This window comes from Salvia splendens, chromosome 5 (genome assembly GCF_004379255.2).
Source record: "Salvia splendens isolate huo1 chromosome 5, SspV2, whole genome shotgun sequence".
Taxonomy (NCBI): Eukaryota; Viridiplantae; Streptophyta; class Magnoliopsida; order Lamiales; family Lamiaceae; genus Salvia; species Salvia splendens.
The window spans coordinates 2,878,045-2,899,765 of record NC_056036.1 but is presented as its reverse complement, the minus strand read 5'-3'; the positions used below and the strand labels follow the sequence as shown (position 1 = coordinate 2,899,765).

The following is a 21,721-nucleotide window of genomic DNA, read 5'->3' as shown; positions in this document are numbered from 1 at the left end:
TTTCATATTCATATGAATACGCCTCTTTGTTTCTTCTTCTTCTTCTTCTTCTTCTTCTTCTTATTATTATTATTATTATTATTATTATTATTATTATTATTATTATTATTATTATTATTATTATTATTATTATTATGTGACAGATCAAGTCTGGCATCTGCCAGAGATTTTCATTGTATAGGACCCGTAGGTCCTTTTTATTTATTTGATCTTTCTACGAAAGTCCCTCTTTGATATTTGATATTTCTACGAATGCCCCTCTTTGTATTGACCTTTCCACGAATGCCCTTCTTTGCTATTTGTATTGACATTTCCATGAAGGCCACTCTCTGCTCTTTTGCTTTGATCCGTAGGTCTATTATCATTGTATACGATCCGTAGGTCCATTGCATTGTATATCAGATCTAGAGCAAGACCGTCACATATCCTTTTTAATCCCATGATTCGAATGATTCCAATACCATACATCAATCATAACAATTGCACCAATTACATATCCATATATACCATCAATTAACTCCAATATTATAGATAAACATATCCATTATACAAATCACATATCCACATCGTACTACACCATTAATATCAAATAACACATAACCATTTCAGGCTCACATCATATAATTCAAATATTCACTCTAATTTAACACATATCAATCAATCACATAAAATATGTAAAATTTAAAGTGTGTGATTTATACACACCTACCTAATAATTAAGCTGATAATTAAGATAGATAATTTAACTGGACTTCAAATTCCTCTTCCCATTCTGCAACCCATAAATTCCAAGTTTATTTTGCTTTGCTTACTCTCGAACCTTCTTCCTTTTCCTTTCTTTGCCGAACTCGTTTCTTTCGCTCCCTCCACCATATTTTTTTTCCTACTTCTTCTCTAATATTCCTCCATCTATTTATTATCATTTTCTTTTCTTTTTATATTACTATCCATAACATAAACTTATTCATCCTAACCTATATACTAAACACGTCAATTGCATGAGACGTGCCATCTCCTTCCTTTTTTTACACGTGTCCAAATTCCAATTCATATATATATCAACTTGAATAAGTGTCCTATTACATAACAAGTTAATATATATACACTATAATAAAATAAACTACACATATATAAATACGTATCGTATTAAAATATTGGACAAAAGTCCCGGACATGTACATTACAACATAAGTGTATGCATATTCATTACCTTTCTAAATTAACATACACATTTATATTTTGCATGTACTTAGTTTAATTATACTAAATTATCAAAAATTATTTGTTGCCATTGCATATAAATGTTGTGTCATTTTAAGGAAAAAATAATATATAAAAATATAAAATAAGATATATACTTTGGTCAAGGATGTTACATAGCTAGATAGAAAAATGTTTATAAAGTATTGTTAGTGAGAAAATGAGTCTCATCTCATTAGAGAAAAAAGAATTTTCAAAATTAGAATGTTCATATTTTTCAGGGACGAACTAAAAAGAAAATAATTCATACTTTTTAGGGACGTAGGGAGTATTTAATAAAGATAAAAAAATTAATATTTTGTGAAACTTTTTTATATGAAATTAATATAAGAGTTACAAGCTTGAATAAGATCAATAATAGTATATCAATAACCTGTGAAGTTTAAAAATTTTGGTCACTAATATATTTTTATATGTTTTGAATTCCATTTATTTATGATTTTATTTACATAGTGATGGGAAAATATTAGTGAGGTTGACATCTTTTTTTTTTTTAAATAGATAGATATTTAATTATATTTATTATATACATAGTCTCAACTAATTTTAAGGTGTATATATGTATCGTAGTTGAAAATCCCAGAATTTTACTTTGATATTTATGTTTGGAATGAGTAATTTGAATTGAATTTAATTGATTTTTATTATCTATTTTATCATTTTAAATGAATTGTTTAAAAAAAATGAGTGTCAATATATAAGATTAATAGAATTAAAAAATAGAAAGAAAATAATTGCAGTATTAAAAAAAGAACATAAAAATCTCTTCAAATCTTAAAAACAAAAAAAAGACGTAGTAATTCCAACTATAGATGCCTAAATAAAGCGAGGCAAATAATATACCAAGATATCAGTCAATATTAATACTACTCCACATTTATTAAAAAATACATAACTCAAACGAATACTTAAGACCAAAACCTCAGTAGACAGTAAACAACAAGATCGAGTCATTCCCTCTAAAAATCTCATACCAACCAAATCGAAAATTTTAAATAATGAAAAAGTTTGTTAATGAACAAGAGTTAGAATTCTTAAGTGAAAACTAGATTAAGAAATTTACATAAATTCCCCAAAACTCAGAAGCAAAGATCACATAGAGATTTCCTCATAGCTATAGCTTTAGATGATGAGTTGCTTCTGTATTTACAGATCTTCTTACGTTTCTTTGTCTTCATTCATCGTGCTAGCTAGTTGTCCCGCGTCTTCTTGCACCCGCATGAGCAGTTATCAAGATCATGGTTCAATTTCTGGAAAATTATCACAGAAATTAATTTATGATATTTGAACAGATGGTTTTATGTTGAATTAACAACTGTAAGAAACAAAACATTCATGTAATGTACTAATTAATAGTACTATTATTCTTATTTTAGAAGGGTGGAAATGTGAACACAACTATAGTAAAGTTTTCAGCAATTTATTGAATTGATTTTGGGACATTTATACTGACCTCAACCTGATCTTGAAGGGTTTTGATGTGTTGCACTGCTAGATCCAGCATGTCGGCGTAGCTGGTTTGCTGCAGCCAACGTATATATATATACATGTAAAACACCAAGAACAAGAAACACACACACACACACTGAAAGAATGAGAGAGAGGTTCAACCTTATCCATGTTTGGAACAAGATCTTGTAATTTCCTCAACTTGCCGCTGATTCGTGTCCTTCTCTCCTACATAATACACGAAAACTACTTCATAGGAATTGAAACATTGTCATAGTATTTCCTAAGACACCTAAAGGCATTATTTGAACTCATGCATGACTATGTATCCCTATATATACTTACATATATATGCTATCAACTCTAAATCATAACTAATGAACATATTTCGGATCATATTCCATAGATCCTTTGATCTGGCGTGTTGAGATATTCACATATTAGTTGTTATACATCGAAAATTTAAAGTAAAATAAATTAATCTAAATACCTAATGAGTCACTTCTTCTTTCACCAATTGGTTTCAGATCATAACTATGGTTTGGTTAGTCTCAACTTCAAGTATGAAGTACACTTCAATGAAAATCTAGTACTAGAGAACACTCCATGCTCGGGCTGAATGTGCCGTTAGAGCCTCAGAGGTGACGGAGCATGCGTGATCATGCTAACACATACGAATAACTCACAATATAACATACTAGTATTAGAGTAGACCATGATCAAGCTGAATGGGCCATCAAATATGACGCGGCATGAGTGATCATATTCAAATATTAACAAATATGAAGGTCTCATATGTGAGACCAGTGCTGTTGATATATTCACACGCAAAGTATCTCGCATAGTTGGTGAGTGACTCCTCCTACCACCAATTAATTTATAACGGATCCTCACTAGGATTTAGTCGGTCCCCTATCCATGACAGACCTCCTATTCACGATGGAACCTCACTAGAGTTTAGTAGACCTCCTATTCACGATGGAACCTCACTAGAGTTTAGTTGGTCTCTCTTTCACGTATCTAATATGCTTAAATGAATGAGATCGTACTTGACTCCAGAGAAATCTAACATTTCGCTCTATGCAACTATGCATGCAGCATACCCCATGCACGATGAAAACTTGAAGTTCTAATTATATGCATATCTAAAATATGGAGGAATTAAAAGAGAATAAATAAAAAATACCCGTTCTGCAATGCTACGAGGATGAGTAGCAAAGCCACGCTTAGCTCGAATCTTGCACGTAACAGAATCCTGTGGTATGTTGTTGATCAACTTCTCCATGTCTTGTGCTGTTTGCGAAATGCTAAACTGAAACTACAATCGCAGAGTCAATGCAACAATATTTGTAAATTGAATCTCATATATAATGACCAATATCAAGAGAAAGTAACGAATAAAATAAATAGAGATACTCTCTCGGTCAAAAAAAAATTATCATTTTTTAGACGATATAAATTTTAATGCACGAATGGTAAAGTACGAAGGAGAAACATATAATATGTGTAACATAAGAGATATAGTGGTGGAACAAAGTTTCTATAAATAAAAGTAAAGGTAATTTTAATGGACAGACCAAAATAAAAAAAAATGGAACTAAACGGATGGAGTATGTTGCGAAATACACACCTGAGATTCGTCAAGACTGTCGGCGACGTGCTTGCCTCGATTCGGCTGCGCGACTGAAAACATTATAGGATTATTACTATTTGCTTCCCACATTCCAAAGGCGCCGCCTCCGCCGCTGGTGGTGGCGTACGACTTCTTCTGGTGGTGGTTGTCCATGGCGGCGGCCTCAGCAGCTTCTAATTCCGAGATGCGAGAGAGTGATTCTTTTCCGGTGAAGCTCAGCTGTGAATTCAATCTGGAAATGCCGCCGCCGCCGGTGGTCTCGGCTATCCCCTTTGAGTTGTAGCTGCTGATGCGTCTCGTGACTGAAAACCCTGCTGTTATTGTCAATATAATACTGTATTCATTTATTTTGATTTTTTGTGCCGAAATGTACTTCTATTGCGCGGATATAAATTAGGGTTTACTGTTCCATAAAACTAATGAATGTTACATTTTGATTCTAAGAGATGTATTAGAAATTGGTAAAAAAAAGTCAGTAGAACATGGATTCTACTTCTGTATAGTAGTATATACTCCCTCCGTCCCAGTTTAAGAGTAAGATTTAGTTATGACACGGGTTTTAAGAAATTAATGGAGTGTGTAATAAATGAAGTTAAGTAGTGGTTGTTGGAGTGTGTAATAATTGAAGTGGGGCAGTAGAAAGTGAGACCCTTTTGACTTTTTGTATGTTTAGGATTTTGTTTTGTTTTATTTTTATGAAAGTAATAGCATTTGAGCGTAAATTTCATCAACAATGAGGTTAAATTTTATGTCCAAATATGGTCAATTTTAAATGGGACTTTTAAACTGAGACGAACGGAAATGGCAAAACAGGACTCTTAAACTGGAACGGAGAGAGTAGTATTTATTTACAAATAAAATGAGAGTGGAATGAATTAGTGGATTATAAGTTTCATTCACTAAAAATAGTAAAAATAAAATGAAAAATATTTAATGACGGACTAAGGATTATATTCAATCGATTAAAAAACAAATCTATTACCATTATATACATTTAGGGTTTCACGTATCACAAAACTTGAATTTGCGCTCAATTTAAGCGAAAAGGTCATAAGAATTAATAATTGCAATTAGATTAGCCTAATTAGGTGATCAAATTATAAAAACCCTAATCTAACATTCTTTTAATGTACACTTGAAACATAAATTATGCCAAACAACTCTACAACAAATTAAAAAGCAAACCAATCACAACAAATTAAGAGTGCCTTTTTTAATATTACTATATATCAATAAATCAATAGTACTTACAAATTTTCATAACTATTTACTCAGCTATATTTATCATTTTAGTAGTATATAATATAATATGGACAAATACAACTAATTATGATACTATTATATACGTACTCCTATACTGTATATACATGTTGGGTGTTTTGTAAGAAAACGTTGGGTTGATGATGGTGGTTTAGGCCACTTGCAAGGCACGTGAGAGGCACTCACTAAATACAAATACAATGTATCTTTGAATTATTGAACAAAGTGATTATTTATAATTATTTATATAAAATCTATACCATCCATGCAAAATTCAACTGTCAGTCATCTATGGGCGTAACCCCCTTGTATGAATTTTAAATCTGCAACTTGCATTCCTTCAAAATTTTAAAATTAAAAAAAAAACAATAAATCTTCCACTTGCAATGCCAAATTAATTTTATGTCGTAAAAGTGACAGCAAAAGGACTGTAATTTACTCTTTTTCCAGATACAAAATCGATACAGAAAATAATACGTACAGTATATAAAACAATTTATTCAGGAATATCAATAAGTTAAGATTCTGAATTATCAACAATATATATGATAGAAAACAATTTATTTTAATTTGATCATTTTCACGATTCATCACAAATTTAATCAGGAGTTTAATTATACTATGTATATTGACACAATATATGAAGGAATTAAGTTTTTACTTCAATGAGTATAACACAAATCCTATTTTTAGCACAAATATATAATTGCAATGTTGTCTAATAAGTTAAAATATGAGTTAATTTCATCATAAATAAAAGATGGGAAAGACAACATAAATTTTCTTGCATGATTTTTTTGTTGCAACGAGCAATACAACGAAAATGCGGAGTACTAATAATAATAATAATAATAATAATAATAAATAAATAAATAAATAAAAATAATAGTACATGATATAAAATAATTAAAAATCTCATCCTACATATGCCTCTTTTAATTTGCCCAAGTGGTGAATACTTTATCCATTTAATAAAAATTGGCCAATTCAAGGTGAGCAAGTTGACGGAACGAGAGACCTAAAAGTCAAGAATTTTTATATAGTTCTAATACTTTTTAGGTCGAACTATATATTCATATCAAACTCACGAGTAGATAATAACAGCAATAACAAATTTAAATATTAGAAAACTCAAAATTTCCATCATGGATTCTAAGTATGGTACAGATCAATACTAAAATATATATCCATTTTCACTGAAAATAAATAATAAAAAATATAACTAAAATTTAAGCGACTTGGTTTATTTAAGTCAATATTTATTACTATAGTACGACTACTAAATATCGGGTGTTGGGTCTTCCACTATTTGTCACATATTGTGAGACAAGTTGGTGTTAACCCCATCTGAATTTACTACTTTGCCCCTTCACTTACTTACTCTACAATTACACTAAGTTAATTTGATAATTGGATACTAAATTAAATAAGTAGCAGCTGCATATATCTATATCTTTTAAAAGGAATATATACCTGAGTGATTATTTGACATTACTTTTTATAAAAGCAACAATATTAATGTGCACTGTCTAAATGAATAAATGTCAAGTGGCAAATTATAATTTTTTTCATGACACCTACTATGAGTAAAGTAGGGTTATCCCGAAATCCGAAGGATTAGGCTTTATTTTTTAACCTGAAAAAATCATAATTTGAATAGCCCGACAATCAGAATGGGTTGGATCGACCCAATTGACCTCCCAATTGGACGTAAAAAATAAAAAATCAACATATTTTTCCGATTATTTCCCTAATTCTTGAACTCGACTGATCATATCATATTTATTCACGTCCTAAGTAACAAAAGAACATAATATTCGTAGTTGCATGCAGACACAAACAAAAATCAAACAACAAAATTAATCACTCATTAAATTAGCGATTACTCCTTAAACATCAAAGCTCAAAATAGGAAGGACAAAATGGTAATTTAACGTCAAACAAAGAAGCATCATATAAATTTCAGCAAGCAACCAATGAGAAACGAATACAGTGCAAAAATGCTCATAGAATAAATAAAATATTAATATATATATATATATATATACATACACATACCGTTTCTATCTCCGGCCGCCGTCGCCAAGTGATTGAGAAATCCCGCCGGCGAGCTGCTCTGCCTCAGCAGCGCCGTAGAAGACGGCCCCCCGCCGCCGCCTCCGAATCCATACGACGGCTGCAAGCCAATGGTCGTGTTGGCCGCACCGTGCTCCTCCTCGCCGCGCCGCTGCATTGCGGCGGAATCGGAGGCGTCGTGGTGGAAGTAGCGGGCCGGGCCAGGCCCGAGGGCGGAGAATTCGCGGGTCGGGGGGCCGACCACGGAGTCGGCCGCGGCGGTGAGGAGGGAGCCAGGGGCGGAGCCGTAGCGCATGAGGCCGCCGCCGTTGTTAGCGACGCCGCTGCTCATGGAGGAGGAGGAGGCGGAGGATGGATGCATATTCGGTTAGGGGGAGAGAGAGAGAGGGGAGAGAGGTTGTGGGATATTTAAAAAGTGGGGTTGTGTTGCAAGTTGCAAGGGAAAAGTCTAGGAAGAGTGATTGGGGTAGAGGTGGGTGTTTCAAGAATTGGAGTGTTGTTAGAGACCACTTGATTAAATAGCTTACTATATTGCAACTTGTCATTTGTCTCTATAAATTTATAACTTTAAGGGTTAGGGTTAAAATCCCATGTTTGACTATGAGTAGGGGGTTGTTCATTAATTTGAATCTTTCTTATGTAAAATATCGTCCATGACTTTTTGTTAGATTTGATTCTATGCGATCCTATTCATTAAAATGTACTTGATGCGTGAACAAGGAGATCAGATAAATCCTGTCATGCACTCGGTAATCACTTTATTAAAGTTATGCACGGTCTCAACCATTAAAACATATCTTTGACGCACTATATTTACCAGCACTAAAATCGATTGCATGTAGACAAATAAGTGTTGGTATGGTATCCATACGGACTATTTGTAACTCGAAGTAATGCAAGTTGAATATCTTATTATCTAAAGATAAGTTGTATAGAGGATATATTTAATTACTGAAGAATAGTATTAGTAATTAGAATGAAACACTCAGGTAAATGAATGGTAAGATAAAGATTTCATTAACTATATCAGCTATATAATTCGATGTATGTATAGTTAATTCAAGATTTCTAAATGACCTATTATGTACACAGGATATGTCATGCCTAATCCTACATGAACATAATTGTCTAGAACACAACTAACTATACAACTCCAAGAAACTTAATTAAATGAATGCACTAACAAACTAGGTTCCTGAATCTTTAGATGGATCGTCTAATTTGGTCTTCTATTCTAGATCATGTAACATTGCACATCTCCAGATCTATCAATACATACATCAACTAATTATGTAAAGCCGTACCTTACCAAAAGCATTTTCAGTACAAATAATTGAAGTATACAGTTAGAGGAATGATTACTTAAAATATCGAAAGTCTAGATTACTTTTCATCACATATAATACAACAATATAATTTCTCACAGATAATGATACTAATAATACTATCATTTTAAAAACATATAAAGAGAATATTAAATAATAAAATAAACTCAGTGGATTAAATATAGTTGCTTCCTTGATCTTGTGCAATTAATTTGCTTTGGTTGATCTTCACAAAAAAATGGGAGCATAAAAAAGATGGATGGTGGTAAAACATATCAACATCTTATTTAGCTGCTGGAAAGTGGATAGTGAGCAACAAAGAACTAGACAATTCAATAAAATGACAAAAATATGAAATATAAAGGTGGGTGGCGTCTTTAATTAGGACCGAAACAATTGTATTTGACCCAACGATTACAAAGATAAATTTGCTAAGATTAAGAAGCCCAAGTAATCTTGTAGGAGTATAATACTAATGAATAAGATGCTTAAGTGATCTTGTACTATAATAAAAAAAATTAGTGGATTGGGCCGGTTTGAGTCACTTTCGAGATCTTATACTATACTATAATCCACTATACTATAAAAAAATTTAAACAATAAACCCTCCATTCAACCTTATAACTACCTTTTCTGAAAATGGGAACTTTTAAAATTATACGGATTTTAATACAAAATTGGTATAAAATAAGTCCTACAATTTCTAAAATAAAAAATTTCTACTTTTGAGAAACGGAACAACATGAAAAGTAGGGGCGAGCATTCAGGTTTCGGTTCGATTTTTTGCTCAAACCGAACCAAAACCGAAAAACTGTATTTAGTTCAAAACCCAAATCGAACCGAACCTGAAAAGCTGAAAACCAAACTTAAAAACCGAACAAAACCTAAAAAACCGAAACTTTCCAAAAAAAATCGAAAAACTGAAAAAATATGGACTATATATTAATATATATATATATATATATAATATTTTATTTTATATATAATAATAGAATATTAATATATATATATATATAACATAAAATTAGTAGAATATATATAATACATATTATATAAAATATATTAAAATAATATATATATATAATATTAAATTAATAGAATAAATATATAAGTACTATATTTAAAATATAATTCAGTTTTTCGGTTTTTTTTTTTCACCCGAACCGAACCGAAAAATCAATTTTTTTTATTTTTAAGACCGAACCAAACCGAAAACATTGAACCGAATTTTAAAATTTTGGTTTGGTTCTGTTTGGATATTCGGTTTTTTTGCTTACCCCATAATGAAAAGAGTTTCTATTTTTAGGAAACGGAGAGAGTATCCAATTTCAAATTGTTTCGCATTATTTAGTTATTTTTATTTATGGCAAAATTATGTTGAATATCATATTTTATTCTCACTACTTAATAATGAAACACTATTCTCATAAATCTTATGCCTAAAATAATCATTAAATACTACCCCACTTTCATAGATCTTGTGAGGGACTATGATTTAAGTACAATTATGAAAAAAAAACACTGCCAAATGTGGAGAGCCATAGGCCCGCCCAGTCGTAAAATTAGTAAATAGCCCACTTCACCCATATGGATCGGCTAAAGCCCAAATATCAGTATAAATATCTAATTAGGGTTTTCAATTTGCCTGCGTTCAGTCTCCATAGAGTGAGGGAGAGGTGAGTCTAAAGTGAGAACGCTTAGCGAGCGGCGGAAATGGTGAAGTTCCTGAAGCCAAACAAGGCCGTCGTGGTCCTCCAAGGCCGCTACGCCGGCCGCAAGGCGGTGATCGTCCGCTCATTCGACGACGGCACCCGCGACCGCCCCTACGGCCACTGCCTCGTCGTGGGGCTAACCAAGTACCCTCGCAAGGTCATCCGCAAGGACTCGGCGAAGAAGCAGGCGAAGAAGTCGCGCGTCAAGTGCTTCATCAAGCTCGTGAATTACAACCATATCATGCCCACGCGCTACACGCTCGACGTGGATCTGAAGGATGTCGTCACCGCGGATTGCCTGCTGTCGAAGGATAAGAAGGTGACTGCGGCCAAGGAGACCAAGGCTCGGTTCGAGGAGCGGTTCAAGACAGGGAAAAACCGCTGGTTCTTCACCAAGCTCAGGTTCTGAGTGTGGTATCGTGTTTTGATAGGGCTTTAAATTGATTTGATGCCTGCTACTTTTTTATTGAGTAATTTTGCGATATTTTGTTTTGAAGGAGATGATTTTGTCTCTGAATTTGAATATCAGTCTGGTTTAAATGTCAGATGCTTTGAACTTTAATTGGTTTTCTGTTGATGCATTGTTTTTTTGGGTGGATTTTAATTTCTGGATTTAGTTTGAGTGATTATTGATTGAACTTATGTCTAAGTTGCTGTGTGATCTAGCTGGGCAAATGAACTTGATTTGAAAATTCTTCAAATGTGTGTGTAATGAGAATAATTATTTACGGAAGATATGCTAGAATTGAGCCAAGCCTTTTGTGGATTCTGATATAGACCTCAGTAGGATAGCCGAAAATTTCTTCTAATTTTATCCTCACAATTATTGAATGTCAGATATGCTAGAATTGAGCTAAGCCTTAACAGTAAGGAAGTAACTTTAATACCCTTAATCGCAATTACTCAACTAACATTGGTAGGTTAGAAATATATGGTAAAATGTTTGATTTGATAGAAAGGAGTGAATTGTGTTTATTTTTTTCATTATGGATTTCTGGAAATATAGTGAAAGTTAAAAGATGTACATTTTCCCACTGATGATATGACACTTATCCAGTTCCTTGTTAAGATATCACCCTTTTTAAGTAGTAGGAGTAGAATTTTTAAGGTGGATATACTTTCTCCATTCTTTGCTACACAATAATGAGTTTTAATGTAAAGTTGCATGTTTCTGTCTTGTTTTGAGCTTCACTTTTTCCCCATCTCAATATATTTCTCTTAATAAGTCTATTCTTCAATGTGGGGATCAGCTAGATTTTTTAAAATATTGGATTAGAATATTTTGATTGCTAATTAAAATACTTGTTTGGAATGAGATACACTTGTTTGGAATTCTATGAATTGAGATATTATCTAGTAAATAAAATGTTTAATTGATTACATTTCATGTTTAATTGTTAATTTTAATTATAAACAAACCAAGGTGCTCAACAATCCACCACCCATGATTTGTACACCTGATTACTGTATTGAATCAAGGCAAACCTGATACATTATTGCTAAAATAAAAAATTTGTGTCCTAAATAGCCGTATGTTATTTACTATATAAACCAAAGTAGTATACTGCTAGAAACATAAGTGGAAATCATGGGAAGTAGCCAATGCATCTAATGACCAAAGTCAAGGATTGTCAACAAAATTGTTAGGAAATACTAGTAACAATCAAAAGAACGAATTCGACAGAAATGTAGTTGTTTTGATTATTCCATAATCTCAATTTCATTTCAAAATCCAATGCCAAAATTTCATTCAAAACTCATCGTAACATAATACATATAACTATATCTTATACCCCAAACCATACAATAATTAAAAAAATCATGTTATTCTACATTCTCCAATTTTAACAATTTTCGTTACTTGTAAAAATGGAATAAAATAACAAAAATAATTCATAATAATTTTAAATTATACTCCTATTAATTAAATACTAATAATAACATAATTTAAAATTTTAAAATTGAATTTTAGAAAGAAATTAGAAATGAGGACGATTTTGGGATTATGTGATTTTACTAAAATTTTAGAACAAAATAGTAAATTTTTAGAAATACTAGTAATTTCTTAAAAAAAATAAGCCGGCGCATGAATATGTTGATACGTGTCGAGCAGCTGAGAACGGCGGCTGAAATAAGTCTTTAACATTGATCTTCGGAGAAACAGGACAAACGCGGGTCAAATGGTTGCGGCAGCGATGACGTACTTCCAGTTCCCAATCCCCTATTTTAAGCTCACCATTCCTCAATTCTGTTCGATTCATCACTCAAATTCTCAATTCCGCCAAAATGGGAGTAAACGTGCCCAAAATCAAGCTCGGATCGCAGGGCTTTGAGGTCTCGAAGCAAGGCCTCGGATGCATGGGTATGTCCGCCTTTTACGGGCTGCCGAAGCCCGACGCCGATATGATCAAGCTCATCCACCACGCCATCGACTCCGGCGTCACCTTTCTCGACACATCCGACTTCTACGGTCCCCACACCAACGAGATCCTCATCGGAAAAGTAAGCGTTTTCTGCTACTCTTCTTCCTTCTGTCTATTTTTTTCTGCTATTACTCTCTGGCTGGATTTTGTGGCACCGATCTCTGTTTGATTTGTTTCAGCTTTTAGGGGTTTTGTTTTATATTGATCTTAATTGCTACAAAAGAGATTGGATTTAGTTTCTCAGTTTTTTTATCTCTGATAATCAGAATTCATATCGGTATTTTCGGGTTTTAGAAGAGTATTAATAAGTCAACTCTTGTTCTTATATGTTTAGCTGTTTAATACTCCATGATTCTACTTTCTTTTCAAGGAGGGTGAAATGTTTATGCTGTTAATTTACTTTGTTTCCAAGAGAATTTCGCCTTGTTTAATTTCCATATTTAAGTTTCAAATTTTGAATGGCTGGAAACTATTGAGACTCATCATCTATACATATAAAGAGTCGATAGGTGGATTTGTTTACAGACATGTAGGTGGATTTGTTTACAGATCATGTGTGGTGTGGGAGTTTTTTTGTCTGAGTTTGGTGTTGAATGAGTTGCGATGTTCCTGGATTTAATGTTTCGGAGTTGTTGCAGGCTTTGAAAGGGGGGGTGAGGGAGAAAGTGCAACTTGCTACTAAGTTCGGGGTAATGTACCGGGATGGGAAGCGTGAGGTACGTGGTGACCCAGCTTATGTGAGGTCATCATGTGAGTCGAGCTTGAAGCGTCTTGATGTGGACTGCATTGATCTCTATTATGTCCATCGAATTGACACCAGTGTGCCCATAGAAGTCACTGTGAGTACTCTCTTTTTAGCAGCATATACTTGAAAATAATGGATATTTCTGCCTCTTTTACTGTATTTCAAACTTGCAGTGCCTCTGGTGGTTTCTTTTCCTGTTAACATTTGGAGAAGAAAACTTGGTTCAATGCTGGTAAAATGTATAGTATAATTTGATGCACTGATAGACAAATTGCTTATGTCTGAGACATGAATTATGACGATTGTATTTTGAACAGAATTTTTTGTGCAGTATAAAGCCATGACTTTGATTGAATTTTTCTTTCCTTGTTCCTAATGCTGAATGTGGTTCATGATTTTGTAGATGGGAGAACTCAAGAAATTGGTCGAAGAAGGAAAGATAAAATACATAGGCCTCTCAGAGGCATCTGCTTCAACAATTAGAAGGGCTCATGCTGTTCATCCAATAACTTCCCTTCAAATCGAATGGTCATTGTTTTCAAGAGATGTAGAAGAAGAATTGATTCCTACATGCAGGTAAGAGGGATACATTTTGCTGAATTATGATGTTTTGAAGGAGAAAAAACAATAGGTTTGTCTTGTGATTTTCAGAGAACTTGGTATTGGAATTGTCCCATATAGTCCACTTGGACGCGGCTTCCTTTCAGTAGGTCCAAAGCTGCTAGACGAGGCATCAGAGGGTGACTTTCGCAAGGTTAGTGATTGTTCGTGATATGATAAGTATCTTGTATCTCCCAAAAAAACAAGGGCACAGTGTAAAGTTTCTGTTGCATTTGCTAGTCCTATTTTCCGAGGTTCCAGGGTGAAAATCTTGAAAGCAACAAGATCATATACGAAAAGATTTGTGAAATGGCTACAAGTAAAGGTTGCAGCCCATCCCAATTGGCGTTGGCTTGGGTTCATCACCAAGGAGATGATGTGGTTCCTATACCCGGCACCACCAAGATTGACAATTTCAACGACAATGTAGGAGCACTCTCTGTGAAACTAACTCCAGAAGAGATGAGCCTTCTATCTTCTTTGGCTGAGAATGTCAAAGGAGACAGATACATAACCATGGCGAGCACATGGACTAACGCAGACACGCCCCCGTTGGAATCGTGGAAAGCCGAGGGTTGATATGCATGACCGCACCTGCTCCTTCCATGCCTCCAATAATTCTTGTAGTATAGTTAACTACTTGAAAATCTACCGTCTTCCCTTTCAGTTTGTTTGTGAGTTTTTTGTTTGAGTTGCGAAATAAGGGAGGTAATAATATTTGCTTCCAAGATAGTTTGATACTCCAATGCTTTCTTACTGTGTATTAGTGTGAACTTTGTCTCAAAAAGATAAATTATATTACCAGTAATTATTTGTAATCGTATTCATAAAAGAAAATACTATAAAATATATAAAATGCAATTTAAAAGGTAATAATGGGGATGTGTTGTTCCACACAACCAAATGGAGCCATAGCTGGGTCAGACCGCAACCCACACCTGACCTCCACGACATGCGGTTCTACATCCAACCTAGCACATCCGACCTCTCTCTCGCAACACATAGGACATGACTAGGTGTCTCAAATCGAGTATCCTTATGTACCTGATCCGAAAACTTGACCAAGTCTATATCTAACATCTGACCCAAAAACCCATATTAGATACTCCCCCGATCTACAGTAATAGAGTCATTTCATTTTCTGCAATTGTTTTGAAAAAATGATAATAGTTAAAGTAGAGAGAAAATAAAGTAAGAGAAAGAATAATGTAGAGAAGAGTCTTATCTATAATATTCTTTCTCTTTTACTTTTTCTGCACTTTAACTATTTATAATTATTTTTTCAAAATGAGTGCGCAAAATGAAATGATTCTATTACTATGAAACGAAGGTGGTACCTAATTAGTCGATGAAGGTATTTGTACCCCAATCAATAAGGTATCCGAAATGCCCGAGCCAAATATGAACAGAAACCAGTGTTATTAGTAGTGTCATTTACTAACTTTATTGAGCAGAAAATAATGTTAAGACTTAATAGAGAACTGATAATTGGATGTGAGCTTCACAATCAGAAAACTTGTATGTAAGAGCATCTCCAATGGTCGGCGTCACCACCGGAGCGCCGATTTTTCGCCCACGCCGGTTTGACGCCGAACCATTGGAACCGGCGTGGGCGAAATCGGCGTCAAAATCGGCGTCGCCATGCCGATTCCCGCGCTGACGCCGGTTCCCACGCCGATCCTCACGGGCGCCATTGTGGCTCCCGGATCGGCGCCAAACCGGCGTCGGATTTAAATATTTTTTTTTTTTTTCGCAAAACACTATATATACGCGCGTTGAACCTCATTTTCATTCGCACCACTTGTTTTAACGAGTACTCTCTCTCTACCTTACTTTCTGTACAAGATCAATTTAAGAAATGAGTAATGCCGGTGGTAGTGGTGGGGATGCGGATGAGTACGAGCGTATGATGAACGAAGAGCTTGATGCCTATACGAGCCGTGAGGTTGATCGATGGATGCAGAGTTATATGCAGCCGGCGGCACCTCGCCCACGACCAGTTGTCCACCGTCGACAAGTGGTGCATCGTGATCATGACGCTGCACATCAGCGCCTGTTCACAGATTACTTCGCAGAGGAGCCGCGTTTTGACGCCAACCATTTCAGGCGTCGTTTTAGGATGAGGCGTCATCACCGCCAACGTACGAGGTGGGGTACCGCACGATGAAGAAGCCCTCCTCCAAGCACATGCCGACATGCGTCAGACGGAGGCTCATATTCGACTGCAAAATGATTTAGTTGAAGAGTTGTGGGCGCTGAGGACTGCAAGGCGGTAGTTTTTATGCAAATTTATGTAATTTTTTAAATGTAATATTTTTAATTATTGTACTTTTTTTTATATTAATGTAATAAAAAAATTTTAATATTATTATTCGAATTTTCCGTATTTGTCTCGTAATTTAAATTCCGTATGTTGATACAAGTGTAAATTAAATTATATAATTGTTATTAGTGATGTGGATAGGTAGTGTGAAGGCTATTTGATGGCTATTTGATGTCCAGTTGATGTGGCAAGCTGATGTGGCAGGAGAATTGTAGTGCTGATGATGTGGCAGTGTGAAGGCTATTTGACGGCTATTTGACGTCCGTCAGCATTGGAGATGCTCTAAGGGGGATATAATTAATGTCACATGGATTTATTAAATCCCACTTTTCCAATAAAATAATACTATATATTCACTTACAAGTTACAACCATGTGTACTATCTTATCTCTACATGAGTCAGAGTTTGTACTAGTATCAGTATTATAAAAAATACTCCCTCCGTCCCATTAAATATGCAACATTTGCTCTTCGGCACGGGATTTTATGTAGTGTTGTTTTGTGAGTTAATGAAGAGGGAGTAAAGTAAGAGGCAAGAAAAAGTAGAGAGAGTATTGTTTCTATTTTTAAAAACGTTTCATTTTTAATGGGACAGACCAAAAAGGAAAACGTTTCATTTCTAATAGCACAGAGGGAGTATATAACTCCAAACTAAACGAAAAAAGGTGGAATAGTGGGAGAGAAACAATGACACATCTGAATAAAGATAATTAGAGAAACGGTGACACATCGAAGTACATAAACTGTAAAATAGTACTAATAGAACCGACTGGGACAAACGGTGACACGTCTAAGTACCTATACAAATCCATTTAATATAAAGTCAAATAATTTCTTAAAATCCGCACCAAGTCAAACCCAGATAAACTTTGTGGGACGGGAGGAAGTAATAAATATTAGTTACTACTCCTACTATATTTTATTATTTCACATAATATTTTTCTTCAAAAGCTTTATGTGATTATGAAGTTGTTATACGTATATATTTTAGGATTATTGATATTTCACGTTACGAATGCTAAAAAATATACATTATAATGTCAATTTTATTTATTTTTTTATATGATTAGTGTTGCTATAGTATTTCGGCTCGATCAGTAGTTCGATCGGTCGCACAAGTTAAACCGTGATCCAGTAGCTATGTTGTGCTGGTTCGTCCACCTATCCGATTTTTAAAACATTGAATAGGACTGTCTACATCCCGTAAACTTTACCATTCTAAAATAATTGAGTAATTTTTATTTTGGCAAAAAGTAATACAATCTCTTATTTTATTCTCACTTGTTTTATTTTTCCTCCACTTAAGACACTAGATATTTTTTTTATAATCTCTATGCTGAAAAGAAGCAATTCAATTAGCAAAGAAAGGAGAAGGGATAATGAAAAAATAGATTAAAAAGGTAGTGAAATGTAGATTATAATTTTATAATAATAACATGTAATATGAAATTAATAAGTGAAATGCGGGATTTACAATAAAAAAATACTCCATAAACATGAAATGTGAGAGAAATGAAATACTAACAATATTTGACAGACTTTCAGCAGCAACAGAGGGAGTAATTAAATTATGATATCCGATAATTTTGGGATTGGATGGAGACACCATTTGAGATATGGAGTGGATCACCTCCTCCAAAACACTGATCCATTTCCTATAAAGTCTAAGCTTAGTAAAGTCCGTTGCTGTGTGTCGCGCAGCTGAGAAAGGCGGGCCCACATAATTACTTTCGATAAGTCATATGTCAACAGACGTTGACATATCTTGAATATTCGTTGAAGACGGAGTGGAGGAGGAAGATTTGAGCTGCGTGGCGACAAAATCGTTTACGGCAGCGATGACGCACTTGTCCCCTATTTTAACGTCGCTATTTCTCCATCCAGTTCAGTTCACTTCGATTCATCACCCGAATTCCCAATTCCGCCAAAATGGGAGTAAATGTGCCGAAAATCAAGCTCGGATCGCTGGGCTTTGAGGTCTCCAAGCAAGGCCTCGGATGCATGGGTATGTCGTTCTTTTACGGCCCGCCCAAGCCCGACGCCGATATGATCAAGCTTATCCACCACGCCATCCACTCCGGCGTCACCTTTCTCGACACCTCCGACCTTTACGGTCCCCACACCAACGAGATCCTCATCGGAAAAGTCAGCGTTTCTCGATCTCTGTTTAATTCGATTCACATTTTAGGGGTTTTCTTCTGTGCTGTTTTTATTTGCCAGAAAAGAGATGGATAAATTAGATTTAGTTGCTCTATGATGTTAATCTGTTTCTACTTTCAAATCAGAGAGGGTGAAATGTTTATGTTCTGTCCGTTTGATAATTTGTGCTATACTGTTAGTACTGATTTGTTAGTCAAACTCATAATCATGCTCTTAATTTCCATATGTATGTTTCAAATTTTGATTGGATGGAAACTGTTATGATTGACTATTTATACATATAAAGTTGAGGTCTACCATTCTCCTTTGTATGTTATGTTTACAGATTATTCCAGTTGAAGCTGAAACATTACATGGATCATGTGTGTGTGTGTGTGTGTGGAGTTTAGTGTTGAATACTTGAATGAGTTGCGATGTTACTGGATTTGATGTTTGGGAGTTGTTGCAGGCTTTGAAAGGGGGGATGAGGGAGAAAGTGCAACTTGCTACTAAGTTCGGGATAATATACCGGGATGGGAAGGGTGAGGTACGTGGTGACCCAGCATATGTGAGGTCATCATGTGAGTCGAGCTTGAAGCGTCTTGATGTGGACTTCATTGATCTCTATTATGTTCATCGGATTGACACGTGTGTGCCCATAGAAGTCACTGTGAGTACTCCCTTTTTTAGCAGCATATACTTGAAAAGAGTGGATATTTCTATCTCTTTCACTGTGTATTTAAACATATGCAGTGCCTGTGGTGGTGTCTTTTCCTGTTAATTTTTGGAGAAGAAAACTTGGTTCAATGCTGGTAAAATGTATAGTATAATTTGATGCACTGATAGACAAATTGCTTATGTATGAGACATGAATTATGACGATTGTATTTTAAACAGAAATTTTTGTGCAGTATAAAGCCATGGCTTTGATTGAATTTTTCTTTCCTTGTTCCTAATGCTGAATGTGGTTCATGATTTCGTAGATGGGGGAACTCAAGAAATTGGTCGAAGAAGGAAAGATAAAATACATAGGCCTCTCAGAGGCATCTGCTTCAACAATTAGAAGGGCTCATGCTGTTCATCCAATAACTGCCCTTCAAATCGAATGGTCATTGTTCTCAAGAGATGTGGAAGAAGAATTGATTCCTACGTGCAGGTAAGAGGGATACATTTTGCTGAATTATGATGTTTTGAAGGAAAAAAAAAACAATAGGTTTGTTTTGTGATTTTCAGAGAACTTGGTATTGGAATTGTCCCATATAGTCCACTTGGACTCGGCTTCCTTTCATTAGGTCCCAAGGTGCTAGAGGAGGCATCAGAGGGTGACTTTCGCAAGGTTAGTGATTGTTCGTGTATGATATGTATCTCCTATATCCCCAATAAAACAAGGATAATGTCTAAAATTTCTGTTGCATTTGCTAGAGCGCCTATTTTCCGAGGTTCCAGGGTGAAAATCTTGAAAGCAACAAGCTCTTATACGAAAAGATTCGTCAAATGGCTACAAGTAAAGGTTGCAGCCCATCCCAATTGGCGTTGGCTTGGGTTCATCACCAAGGAGATGATGTGGTTCCTATACCGGGTACCACCAAGATCGAAAATTTTAACGACAATATAGGAGCGCTGTCTGTGAAACTATCTCCAGAAGAGATGACCCTTCTATCTTCTTTGGCTGAGAATGTCAAAGGAGAAAGGCTCATAACAACGGTGCACACATGGAAAGACGCAGACACGCCCCCGTTGGAATCGTGGAAACCCGAGGGTTGATATGCATGACTGCACCTGCTCCTTCCATGCCCCCAATAGTTCTTGTACTATATTAATTACTTGAAAATCTATCCTTATTCCCTTTTTGTTTGTTTGTGAGAGGTAATGGCTAGTTTGAATAATGCTTCCAAGATAGTTTGATATGTATATTTGTGTGAACTTTTTCTATAAGATGGTTCTGTGTTACCTGCCATCTTGTTGTATCTTAAACTGTTACCTAAAATCTCTTTTTGAGACCAAATACGCAGTTTCTCTAGGAAATATATCGAGTGTCATATTTAGGATGCATTCTGAATGTATTGAATTCACAATTTTATACTCATTTTTGTTTTTGGTTATTTATTTTTACTTACTTTCGTTTTTCCATTAGTTTTGCATTTTCTCTTCTACTTTTTTCCTAAGTTTTAGAAAAAATTTATTATTCAATCTTTCAAAAAATTTATTTTCTTCTAGATTTGTCGAATTCAATTTTTAATGAATTTTGTATTTTAATAAATTAAAAAAATATTTTTACTAAACACTTGATGAATAAATGAAGTAGTAAGAAATGATTGGACTTTCCGCGCGACGGAGGTAGTAATTAAATTGTGAAATTAGGTACTTGAGTATTATCCGTTACAAGATTTTTCCAAAATATAAATACTCGAACCTGATTCAATATCTGATACTTGATGATTGGATGAACACACCATTCGACATATGGTCAAGGTTCAAGGAAACTTAGTTCATCCATGTCCCTATCTCAATACCATCTCATCCATGCAATATTCATGGATCCCACCGCACTTTATACAGCATCTGCAACCCTCCATCTCGTAACCATCCCACCCGTTAATTATTCATTCAATTTTATTTTTTATTTTTATTTCCAACAAATTCAATTAATATTTCATTAAAATATTAAATTAATACTAATAATTCATAAAATCATTAAAAACCACGAAAATTACATCCGAAAATACGAAAAATACATAATTGAAATCATAATATTACATTTTATTGAAATCCGCAT

The 21,721-nt window shown here is 34.6% G+C and overlaps 3 protein-coding genes across 6 annotated transcripts; 2 read left to right on the top strand and 1 right to left on the bottom strand.

The window, feature by feature from the left end:
- Positions 1 to 2,110: 2,110 nt before the first annotated feature.
- LOC121802549 (transcription factor bHLH128-like) lies at positions 2,111 to 8,168 on the bottom strand. Of its 4 annotated transcripts, none has more exons than XM_042202237.1 (6): positions 7,661 to 8,168; positions 4,340 to 4,656; positions 3,896 to 4,021; positions 2,872 to 2,937; positions 2,714 to 2,782; positions 2,111 to 2,510 (listed from the first exon to the last, which is right to left on the bottom strand). In XM_042202237.1, exons 1-6 carry the CDS (start codon positions 8,037 to 8,039, stop codon positions 2,451 to 2,453), a joined length of 1,017 nt encoding a protein of 338 aa, XP_042058171.1. In that variant the 5' UTR covers positions 8,040 to 8,168; the 3' UTR covers positions 2,111 to 2,450. The 4 variants fall into 4 exon arrangements, with proteins under 4 accessions (XP_042058171.1, XP_042058170.1, XP_042058172.1 ...); XM_042202236.1 differs by having other exon boundaries at positions 3,896 to 4,027; positions 4,340 to 4,653; positions 7,661 to 8,167; XM_042202238.1 differs by having other exon boundaries at positions 3,896 to 4,027; positions 4,340 to 4,644; positions 7,661 to 8,167.
- A 2,482-nt stretch (positions 8,169 to 10,650) lies between these two features.
- On the top strand, positions 10,651 to 11,277 carry LOC121803655 (60S ribosomal protein L27-3-like). Its single transcript, XM_042203285.1, has one exon. It carries the CDS (start codon positions 10,717 to 10,719, stop codon positions 11,122 to 11,124), a length of 408 nt encoding a protein of 135 aa, XP_042059219.1. The 5' UTR covers positions 10,651 to 10,716; the 3' UTR covers positions 11,125 to 11,277.
- Positions 11,278 to 11,424: 147 nt separating this feature from the next.
- LOC121803656 (auxin-induced protein PCNT115-like) lies at positions 11,425 to 21,061 on the top strand. The gene is made up of 8 exons (XM_042203286.1): positions 11,425 to 13,217; positions 13,777 to 13,977; positions 14,287 to 14,459; positions 14,535 to 14,637; positions 14,724 to 15,057; positions 19,960 to 20,101; positions 20,179 to 20,281; positions 20,368 to 21,061. Exons 1-8 carry the CDS (start codon positions 13,002 to 13,004, stop codon positions 20,707 to 20,709), a joined length of 1,614 nt encoding a protein of 537 aa, XP_042059220.1. The 5' UTR covers positions 11,425 to 13,001; the 3' UTR covers positions 20,710 to 21,061.
- Positions 21,062 to 21,721: the final 660 nt, after the last annotated feature.

Coding starts and splice junctions, on each gene's coding strand:
- LOC121802549 (XM_042202235.1), bottom strand. CDS start 8,039: ATGCATCCATCCTCCGCCTCCTCCTCCTCCATGAGCAGCGGCGTCGCT. Junction 2,938..3,895: donor CTCGTAGCATTGCAGAACGG/GTATTTTTTATT, acceptor TGTATTATGTAG/GAGAGAAGGACACGAATCAG. Junction 2,511..2,713: donor CCCTTCAAGATCAGGTTGAG/GTCAGTATAAAT, acceptor ATAATTTTCCAG/AAATTGAACCATGATCTTGA.
- LOC121803655 (XM_042203285.1), top strand. CDS start 10,717: ATGGTGAAGTTCCTGAAGCCAAACAAGGCCGTCGTGGTCCTCCAAGGC.
- LOC121803656 (XM_042203286.1), top strand. CDS start 13,002: ATGGGAGTAAACGTGCCCAAAATCAAGCTCGGATCGCAGGGCTTTGAG. Junction 13,218..13,776: donor ACGAGATCCTCATCGGAAAA/GTAAGCGTTTTC, acceptor GAGTTGTTGCAG/GCTTTGAAAGGGGGGGTGAG. Junction 15,058..19,959: donor GGAATCGTGGAAAGCCGAGG/GTTGATATGCAT, acceptor TGGTCGAAGAAG/GAAAGATAAAATACATAGGC.